The sequence below is a fragment of the Cherax quadricarinatus genome, chromosome 84, assembly GCF_038502225.1.
Source record: "Cherax quadricarinatus isolate ZL_2023a chromosome 84, ASM3850222v1, whole genome shotgun sequence".
NCBI classification, from domain to species: domain Eukaryota; kingdom Metazoa; phylum Arthropoda; class Malacostraca; order Decapoda; family Parastacidae; genus Cherax; species Cherax quadricarinatus.
In genome coordinates this window covers 12,244,540-12,255,486 of record NC_091375.1, presented here as the reverse complement: position 1 = coordinate 12,255,486, position 10,947 = coordinate 12,244,540, and the positions used below count along the sequence as shown (strand labels likewise).

The window sequence follows — 10,947 nt, the reverse complement described above, 5'->3', positions numbered from 1 at the left end:
TGACCTCGAGTACAAGTCTAAGATTTACCTTCAGTACAGGTGTTAGAGTGACCTCGAGTACAAGTGTAAGATTGACCTTCAGTACAGGTGTTAGAGTGACCTCGAGTACAAGTGTAAGATTGACCTTCAGTACAGGTGTTAGGTTGATTTCGAGTACAAGTCTAAGATTGACCTTGAGTACAGGTGTTAGGTTGACCTCGAGTACAAGTCTAAGATTGACCTTGAGTACAGGTGTTAGGTTGACCTCGAGCACAATTCTAAGACTGACCTTGAGTACAGGTGTTAGGTTGACCTCGAATAAAACAAGCCAAATGTCACGAAAATAGCGTTTTATTAAGTGAGCTCTAGAGCCGCAAGGAAAAATTATAATTGGGAGCGCTCCCCATTTATTGTACCTTATGTAACTCTAAAATAACAAATGAATCACAGAAAATAAAAATATGAGGACTCGGAAGCACTACTCTGCCATTTTTATTTATTATATTTTGGAATAACCTTCTTTTGGGGCACATGAAATAAAGAATATCAATAAAGAATATCAATAAAGAATATCAATAAGGAATATCAATAAGGAATATCAATAAATCTCCAGTTGCATTGTTAGGCGACGTAGCCTAGTACACTGGACGAGGCTGTCTACTCTAGCCTTCGAATCTCAGCCTTTATATCAATCCTGGGCCTTTTTATCAACCCTGGGCCTTTATAAATGCCCTCAGTTTTAATATAAACTCTCAAGCCTTTACATTAAACCTTGGCCTTTATGTCAAAGCTCAGACTATATGTCTTTCTTGCTCTAGGTTTTTCGACGAGTCATTAGCACCGGTGTTTGTGTAGATTAGATACTATCAGTCAGGAATATTTAAATCCCTGAAGAAATTGAGAGACTGACATACATAAAACATCTTTCAGCGTACATACAATGAGAGCCAACTAATTCTCAGCGTATCTACACAGAGAGAAACTTATCTCAGTATATATGAGAGAGTTATAACTCTTAGCATACATACACTCCAGAGTTGTATAGACTCCAGTCTATACAACTCTCTCGAAGTATAGAGAAGCATCCTGGCAGCCTCTATCACGATAATTATTTTACACATGGCTACTCTAATGACGTAGTTGTCTCCATGTGCCTTTAATTATATTACACATGGCTACTCTAATGACGTAGTTGTCTCCATGTGCCTTTTATCAACCCACTGTCACACCAAAACAAAACGTTTTAAACTTTTTCACCCTCTATGTTTCTTAACTCTTAAGATAGGCTAGGTTGCTTTACGTGTGTATAGAACATCTAACCTATATATGTACGATAGGTAAACGGGGAAACGTTAGGCAGAAGGGTGGCGCCTGAAAAAGTTTAATAACAACATGTTTTATGAGGTACGGGTTGATAAGAGAGTGTACAGGCAGAGCCACCTACACACTCTGCCCTGAGAGCCTGTGCAGCAAGGTTCCATAGACTAGGCTGTACCGTACACAGTAGGCTGTGATACAGACATACCCACAGGATACAATGATAATTACAGATAATGGAACTTAGAAACATTTGCGGTGAACGATTCCAGGACCAGACTCGTCGTACTCCTCCTTGGTGATCCACATGGACTGGAAGGTGGACAGTGAGCCAAGGATGGAACCACCGATCCAGACAGAGTACTTGCGCTCAGGTGGAGCAATAATTTTAATCTTTATGCTAGATGGAGCAAGATTTGTGAGCTCCTTTTGCATGCGGTCAGCAATGCCAGGGTACATAGTACTGCCGCCAGAGAGAACTTCATTGGAGTAAAGGTCCTTCCTGATGTCGATGTCGCATTTCATGATGGAATTGTAAACAAACTCGTGGATTCCAATGGCTTCCATTCCGATGAGCGAGGGAACAAAAAGTGCCTCTGGAGCGCGGAAACGTTCGTTGCCGATGGTAATAATTTGTCCGTCGGGAAGTTCGTAAGATTTTTCTAAAGATGATGAGACTGCAGCTTGTTTCATTTCATCGTCAAAATCAAGAGCAACGTAACACAATTTTTCCTTAACGTCTCGTACAATCTCTCGTTCTGCACTTGTGGTAAAGGAGTACCCACGCTCGGTAAGAATTTTCATTAGATAATTCGTGAGGTCGCGACCAGCAATGTCTAGACGCGAGATAGCGTGGGGAAGAGCGAAACCTTCAAAGATAGGAACACAGTGAGTGACACCGTCGCCTGAGTCAAGTACAATACCTGTAGTACGACCTGAAGCGTATAAGGACAATACGGCTTGGATGGCAACGTATGTTGTGGGAACACCGAAGGTCTCAAACATGATCTGTGTCATCTTTTCCCTGTTAACCTTGGGGTTCATTGGAGCCTCAGTGAGGAGGACAGGGGACTCCTCAGGGGCAACACGCAGTTCATTGTAGAAGGTGTGATGCCAGATCTTCTCCATGTCGTCCCAGTTGGTGATGATGCCGTGCTCAACAGGATATTTCAAACTGAGGATACCTCTCTTGCTCTGGGCCTCATCACCGACGTAGGCATCCTTCTGACCCATACCGACCATCACACCCTGGTGACGAGGACGGCCGACTATGGAGGGAAAGACAGATCGGGGAGCGTCGTCACCAGCGAAGCCGGCCTTGACCATGCCGGAGCCATTGTCCACGACTAGTGGGCACGTTTCTTCGTCACACATGATTGAGTGCTATCCTGAAAGGAGATTTGAAAATGTTAGTCAATGAACTGAAAGCTACACACACACACACACACACACACACACACACACACACACACACACACACACACACACACACACACACACACACACACACACACACACACACCAGGAAGACTGGTTTTTTCACCTTAATACATCAGACATGAGATACAGATTAATTTAAGTGGACCTGAGAAAACAGACTTCTGGAGAGATCACACGAAGATGAGAAACCACACGAAGACATTATACTGAGAAAGGAAGAGGGATTGAGAAAATGCCTTATTGCACATCAGCTGTCTTACCAAAATATGATGACTCAAAAAGAAACACATTCACCATCATTTATTCAGTAGCTGTCTTTCCAGAAGTGTGTGTACGTCACAATTCCGATGACGCTTCGTACGACAATATTTTTCAGAACGCAGGTACTGCAATTCTCACCTCCATGATTCAAGTCCTGGTAACCGGTTTCCCAGAATTTCTTAAAAATCTTTGCCTTGCCCATACTGCAACAGCACGTCAAACCCTAAACACACTTTATCTCCCTCCACTTCGATATAAAACACTCACACATGCCTGCTGGATGCTGAAGCCTAAACCACTTATAAACTACCTCAACCCTCCATACTCTTCCTGGACGATCCATACCCCTCCTTCCCTTCACCTTGGATTTATACCCACTGTCATCCTGTTCTGCTTTATGGTGACGGGGCCGCCACTGACACGCTCCAGCCTCACCTCAAAAAATTTATCCTCCTATCTGTTGATAACATTCCAGCATTGCATGGCTCCTGATGATGCAAGGAAGTGGTTTGTTCTGCATTGTTAAAATCGCCTGTTTAACGACTGTATTGCGTGTCGTAATAGCACAACACTGGTCAACACCAGCTAGAGTGTCTCTGTATGTTCAGCTCTCCAGGAAGGTTCGTTGATGCTGATGAGGGGCTCTTGATCTAGGGAATTGAATCTATGATCCAGTTCCCTGAATTAAAACTGAATACCTTCCACATCTCCCCCAACAGGCGCCGTATAATCCAACGGGTTTAGCGATTTCCCCTAGATTAAAACAAGAATAATCTGAATGTTCAGAGAGTCTGTGTCAGGTGTCAACCCGCCCGCTGTGAAATAACTCTCTCTCAGTCTCTCAGTTGCTGCCTTGCAACATTGCATAGCTCCTGATGAAGCTCTGAGAAGTGTGAAAGTTCTTGAACTAAAGATTTTCCCCCCCCGTGGCTTGTCTTGCATATATATATATATATATATATATATATATATATATATATATATATATATATATATATATATATATATATATATATATATATATATATACTATATATATGCACACTGATGACCTTCACTGATGACCCACACAGGTGGGTCATCAGTGAAGGTCAAGACCACACAGGTGGGTCATCAGTGAAGGTCAAGACCACACAGGTGGGTCATCAGTGAAGGTCAAGACCACACAGGTGGGTCATCAGTGAAGGTCAAGACCACACAGGTGGGTCATCAGTGAAGGTCAAGACCACACAGGTGGGTCATCAGTGAAGGTCAAGACCACACAGGTGGGTCATCAGTGAAGGTCAAGACCACACAGGTGAGTCATCAAAAAAGGTCGTCAGGATTCGGCTTCTTTCAGTTTTAGACTAAAAAATCACGTATTAACTTCCCACAAGAACAATGAACCGGGTCTATAATTTAACGAAAATGTCGTATAATTGATTATAGCACTCGCCAGCACACCATCTCCAGCACCATCCATTACTGCTAAGTCACCTTCACCATCCATTACTGCTAAGTCACCTTCACCATCCATTACTGCTAAGTCACCTTCACCATCCATTACTGCTAAGTCACCTTCACCATCCATTACTGCTAAGTCACCTTCACCATCCATTACTGCTAAGTCACCTTCACCATCCATTACTGCTAAGTCACCTTCACCATCCATTACTGCTAAGTCACCTTCACCATCCATTACTGCTAAGTCACCTTCACCATCCATTACTGCTAAGTCACCTTCACCATCCATTACTGCTAAGTCACCTTCACCATCCATTACTGCTAAGTCACCTTCACCATCCATTACTGCTAAGTCACCTTCACCATCCATTACTGCTAAGTCACCTTCACCATCCATTACTGCTAAGTCACCTTCACCATCCATTACTGCTAAGTCACCTTCACCATCCATTACTGCTAAGTCACCTTCACCATCCATTACTGCTAAGTCACCTTCACCATCCATTACTGCTAAGTCACCTTCACCATCCATTACTGCTAAGTCACCTTCACCATCCATTACTGCTAAGTCACCTTCACCATCCATTACTGCTAAGTCACCTTCACCATCCATTACTGCTAAGTCACCTTCACCATCCATTACTGCTAAGTCACCTTCACCATCCATTACTGCTAAGTCACCTTCACCATCCATTACTGCTAAGTCACCTTCACCATCCATTACTGCTAAGTCACCTTCACCATCCATTACTGCTAAGTCACCTTCACCATCCATTACTGCTAAGTCACCTTCACCATCCATTACTGCTAAGTCACCTTCACCATCCATTACTGCTAAGTCACCTTCACCATCCATTACTGCTAAGTCACCTTCACTCACTATCAACACCTTTAACAATAAGTGATCGTAACACATTGCAAACAGGCACCATATCCTCGTGTGGCGAAACTGATACCTGGAGTCCGCCTGGAGGGTGTTTCTGGGGTCAACGCCCCCGCGGCTCGGTCCTTGACCAGGCCTCCCGGTCAAGGAGCTGATCAAACAGGATGTTACTGCTGGCCACGCGTAGTCCAACCTACGAACCACAGCCCGGCTGGTCAGGTACTGACTTCAGCTATCTTCCCAGCTCCTTCTTAAGACAACCAGGGTTATTTATTTGTAATAACTTCAGTGTAATCAGGGAATTTGGAAGGCCGGTGTTGTCTGGATAACAGCTAGCAAAAAACGCACCCACAAGTGGGGATATTAGACGCCTTTTAATCCCCAAATGCACTACTCACCGTACAGAGTGCTTCCCCTTACACCCCCGCACACTCACCTGCACCCACACTCGTGGATACCTGCCCACTCCGGATAGCTAGCAACCTGAGCCTGCAGCAGACTAGAGGATTTTCTCAGCTCTTGCTTCTTTTATACCTTCCCCCAGCCAAAACCCAGTACCACCCGGGCGTAAGTTGGTAAAAATTTACCCAACATCAGATCATGCGGGGGGCTTTGCTTCTCCCCGAGTGAAACATTCCACTACAGATTTATTGCAATTCAAACCAGGGTCAGGGTGAACCGGAGAAAAAAACAACATTAATCTCGTAACCTTCATGCGCGGGCGAAGCCATAGCTACGAGGAAAGTGAAGGCATTCGCAGCTTCCCTATTTTAACTTTGCTATAAGGCTGACAGCTGAAGGTAGTTGGGTGTAAGTCAGAAACACGTAGGTGGCTCTCTGCACCCTACATTCCTCCACCTTCAGCAAACTCTTACGACGTCACCCACACAAGGTCAAAAGTTTGGCAGCGAGTCAAGACCAGATCATCGTTTGGCCGAGGGTAATTCACAACCACACGCTCCTAAAGTGATATCTTCAGAGAGAACACAGCAATCTTACATTTCCAGGCAATCAGTGGCTTTAGAAGCAGAAATCATCAGGCAAACAGTGGCTTTAGAAGCAGAAATCATCAGGCAAACAGTGGCTTTAGAAGCAGAAATCATCAGGCAACCAGTGGATTTTAGAAGCAGAAATCATTTAATTTCTCTCATCAACTGGGTCACAAAGCACCGACGGCAAATTTCCTATCATAAGATTGTAGGCTGCATCGCGGTTTGCCGCTAGAACGCTCTCAGCATTTTCTCAGCCTGCTTGTACAGAAGCAAGGGGTGACTTGATTGTCAAAGTTGGGATAGTAATGCATGAGTACGTTATAACTACTCAATGCAAGGAATAATGCTGGTGTACAAATTATAGTCTAATTTGTCGTTACTATTTTCATTTCTAAGCAAAGTTCTTTATACTATCACAGGCAAAGCTGCAATAGTGTATAGATTTCCAACAGCGAATCACTGAGCCGAAACAATATCCGTGTGGGTCATCTGAAAAGAAGAAATGTATAAAGACAGTATGACACACTAAATCACTAAAAAAATCACTCTTATATACCCAGACCAGAAAGAACAAAACAGACTGAAAACCTTAAAACATAAATGCACTTGTCAAAATAGCAGAAGTGTGGGCATAACGACAGGCAGACGTAAGAACATGCCCAAGATACAAATACAAACCGCCGAGAAACTTGGCGCAGGTGACCATTGTGTAAAGAACACTGGGACCACAGTTTGGTAGTACCTGCGTTCCTTCCTCTCCCCGTGATCAGTGGCAAACCAGGTACATGCCACAAGTTGCCACTCTCTTTGTTGCTGCTTCGCTTGTCTTCCTTACTTACGACGATTTACCCCCATCGTTTATCTTTTCTTTACATTATTACCGTTTATTACTGTCTATGTGCTTTCTACGTTGTTCTGATGTCTATATTTTTGTCTCGTTTAGTTCTGACCTTCAGTTTGTAATTCGTTTATATGTAAATTCTCAGCATGATTTGCCGCCTCTCCTGATGACTTCCCACAGCTGCAACTCACGCTAATTAAAGTGACATTCGTTCTCATGTTAACCCAATTAATTCTGGGCATGGTAGCTGCATCCAGAGGTGTGCATGTCTCCGTGTGTATATACTGAAATCTCACTTCATGTACACTTATCAAGATTGATGGACTGATTACATCGACTTTAGGCTAAGGGGCTGATTACCCCGAACTCCTTATCTTCAACCATTCTTCTGTGTATTTGACTGAGGAAGCCACTGATTGGCGAAACGTTTCCACAATAAAGATACCCAGGTGTTGCTGCACAAGTGTGCAGTTCATCATTCTTGATGGTAGCTCATAGTTGAATTGCAAATTAAATAATACAAGCCTAAATTATATTATTTTTATTTACATTGAATCATATGTGCGAGAAAATTATGCAGTTTACCAGCCTCTGGTGATAATTGGTCACATATTTCGATTAAATTCTTCCAGTAGAAAAAAATACTTTACGGGGGTCTTATATCATTAAACTCAAAAATTCTCAAGAACCGTTTTAACTCTGGTAGCAGTTATCAGCTTTAAACCAAAGCTTAAAATTTCACTGAAAGAAACTATACGTCTACACTGTCAGCCATATAGTACACATGAAGTTATCTCTCACCATTACATTTCATTCCTCAGGCTTCCTTCATCCAAGGTAAGACATGTTCCAAGTAATTACATTACTCGGAGCAGTCTTCCAAAATTACCAAGATCGACAGCACAACATGGAATGTGAAGCACTTCTGTCACGACTGTACTGGGCGGAGACCCCAAGTCATTTAGGCTAATGTTTACGGTATATGGTTATACCTGGAATATAAGAATATAAAAACGGTTACAATAGCAAGCCTGTGTAATACCAAGGTGTGAACATTTCCTCCGTACTAACGGCACCACACTCAGGCTTCCTATTTGGTTATTTATACACGCTAACCACAACAAAACACTGAAGGACATGTTCTAGCTGAATAACAATGTCACAAAAATAACTATCCCCCCTTTCTTCCCATGGAACTGCTCATTACAGTGTTCCAAGGAACACCTCGCACACTCACCCCTCACCAGCAGTAATGTTTCTCTCGTCCCTCCACCAAGTCTCACCGATATCTGACGAAGCCTAACCTGGGCACCAAGGAGAATCCGGCTGAGATGCCCAAATCCGCTAAAATGCCAACTCAGTAGAGTCTGTTTTGGAAGCAGGTTGAGTCATTCTCACAACGATTTACCGATGATTAGGCTAGCCACTGATTTCCTACCGCTAACACTATGTGATCAAACACTATTTTCTGTAAACAAAGGTACGTAAAAATTCACAAAAGTCTGGTGTGTGACATCATAGGGTGAATACATAGCAACGCCCACACCATTCCTACTCTTGACCAGGTGTATTTGTATCTGTTGCAATATAAATTTGCAACCTCTCTGCAACTCTGTTGGAAGAAAACGGTTGCTAACTTTAAGCCTATGATAGCACTGCAGAATTTATATATATGTGGCTATTCACGAGGCTTCCGAGTCATGGTACATTTACATAAGATTGTAAGTTATGACCAATAAATTCTTATATATGGTCATAAATGGCTTTGACTTCTGTCCAAGTATTTCCTTAGATATGACACTAACACAAGCGGTAAACAATAAATGTTTACGCTTCTTGAAGTTGGGAAAAAAGATATTTTGGCTTAAACACAACACAGACAGACGGACAGTCAGACAGAACACAGACAGATACATACATAGATACACGTACACACACACACACACAGGCAGGATCCATACATAGCTTTAAGAAGAGGTATGATAAAGCTCACGGAGCAGGAAGTGTGACCGGGTAGCGGCCAGGTGAAGAGGCGGGGCTAGGAGTTGTGACTCGACCCCCGCAACCACAACTAGGTGAGTAACTAGGTGAGTACACACACACACACACACACACACACACACACACACACACACACACACACACAAACACTACGAGAATCTAATAAAAGAATAAATACATATATACACAGAATGATAATTCAAAAAACCAATAGTATACATAACATTTAGGGTAGGCCTAAACCAGGGTTAATATTAATTAATAATATAATATTCACATAGACGTGTTGCCTAAATCTGGAACTTAACACTAACTGATATTACACAAGTGCTATTCCTGTATCTACATTTGTGCTTTTACACCACTAACACAGAGGTTAGTAGTGTAGATGCAACCAAAATGTCCCGGGATCGATCAGGGCAACGCAGGACGTGTGGACAAGCTTCCTTACACCTGCCGCCTCCGTTTACCAACCAGTGAATCAGTAAACCATACCCCCGGCCGGGATTGAACCCGCGGTCATAGAGTCTCAAAACTCCAGCCCGTCGCGTTAGCCACTAGACCAGCTAGCCACAATAAGGAGTTTTGAGACTCTATGACCGCGGGTTCAATCCCGGCCGGGGGTATGGTTTGTTTGCAACCGTGTCATTACGATTTCTTAAGTCAGTGAATCAGTATATTAAATATTATTTTTCCAAGTCACTACATATACCTAATAACTAAATCTTTTAACAAACAGCTGTCGTAATGAGTATCCGCTCCCTTCATTGTTCTGTAATATTTCAATATTTCTATACAAAAGACTGAATCTAGCACTGTTTAGTATCAACTGCATATAATTACTGTCATATTAATACATTATATATATATAACTGTGCCGTTTATCAGACGTAGTCACAGAAAAATCTTGTTCTTGCAGTGTTCTCATTGGCCAGATAAGCGTTACGAAAACCACGGGATTTTTGACGATCATTCAGAAGGTTAATATCGTCTCAGGATGTGATTACATTAGCATAGGATTAAATACCATGAAAGATTTAACAGCATTTCAATATTGTTTAATTTAAGAGAATTAAACTATTTTTAATTCCCCGATCTGCTACTCTGGGGACCACCAGTGGACCCCTGACGCTGCTGGTAGTCATCAGTCGTGTGGGAGAGTTTAACACAGGCAGATTAAGGCAACAGTCATTGGCTAATTATTCAGATTTATCATACAGGAATAATTCAGTGTGTGGTGCACTAAACAATAATTTACATTAAATCCTTTCTCTGTGATTTTTGGATATCTAAATTTGGCTTCTGCAATAAATATGTAGGCTCAGGTAGGCATATAATACCGACAAGATGAATAATTAGACACATGTGCAACATCTAGGTACCTTTATTGTAGACGTTTCGCCATCCAGTGGCTTTGTCAATACGAATTCAAAGACATAATGGAAAGACAGTAGAACTCTATGCAAAAGATGAGGTAATTAGTCCCTCAGTCATGGAGCTGGTGTAGAGCACCAGAGTCCTGAAGATTAAGATAATGCCACTGGTAATAATGAAATAATAATAATAATAATAATATAATTATTATACTTTGACAGTATATAACACAGACTGCATCAGAAACTCGTCCCCTTTAATAATTATGACAACTTAGGAGCCTGACAGGAGGACTAGCGTCTTGCAAACATATCTCTGCTTACACAAACACTAATAATAATAAGCTGTTTGTTTATGCAATATATATTTTCGACAACTCATTTACCCAGCAGCTTAAATAGAAAGCAGATTTGACA

At 42.2% G+C, this 10,947-nt stretch overlaps 1 protein-coding gene across 4 annotated transcripts; it reads right to left on the bottom strand.

Moving 5' to 3' along the window:
• Positions 1-312: 312 nt before the first annotated feature.
• Positions 313-8,543, bottom strand: LOC128704367 (actin-2-like). Of its 4 annotated transcripts, none has more exons than XM_070103111.1 (2): positions 8,394-8,543; positions 313-2,684 (listed from the first exon to the last, which is right to left on the bottom strand). In XM_070103111.1, exon 2 carries the CDS (start codon positions 2,668-2,670, stop codon positions 1,540-1,542), a length of 1,131 nt encoding a protein of 376 aa, XP_069959212.1. In that variant the 5' UTR covers positions 2,671-2,684; positions 8,394-8,543; the 3' UTR covers positions 313-1,539. The 4 variants fall into 4 exon arrangements, with proteins under 4 accessions (XP_069959212.1, XP_069959213.1, XP_069959211.1 ...); XM_070103112.1 differs by having other exon boundaries at positions 8,401-8,423; XM_070103110.1 differs by lacking the exon at positions 8,394-8,543 and adding an exon at positions 5,760-5,910.
• Between the last annotated feature and the right edge of the window lie 2,404 nt (positions 8,544-10,947).

What these genes read in the sequence shown, in the direction of transcription:
- LOC128704367 (XM_070103111.1), bottom strand. Translation starts at nt 2,670, where the DNA reads ATGTGTGACGAAGAAACGTGCCCACTAGTCGTGGACAATGGCTCCGGC.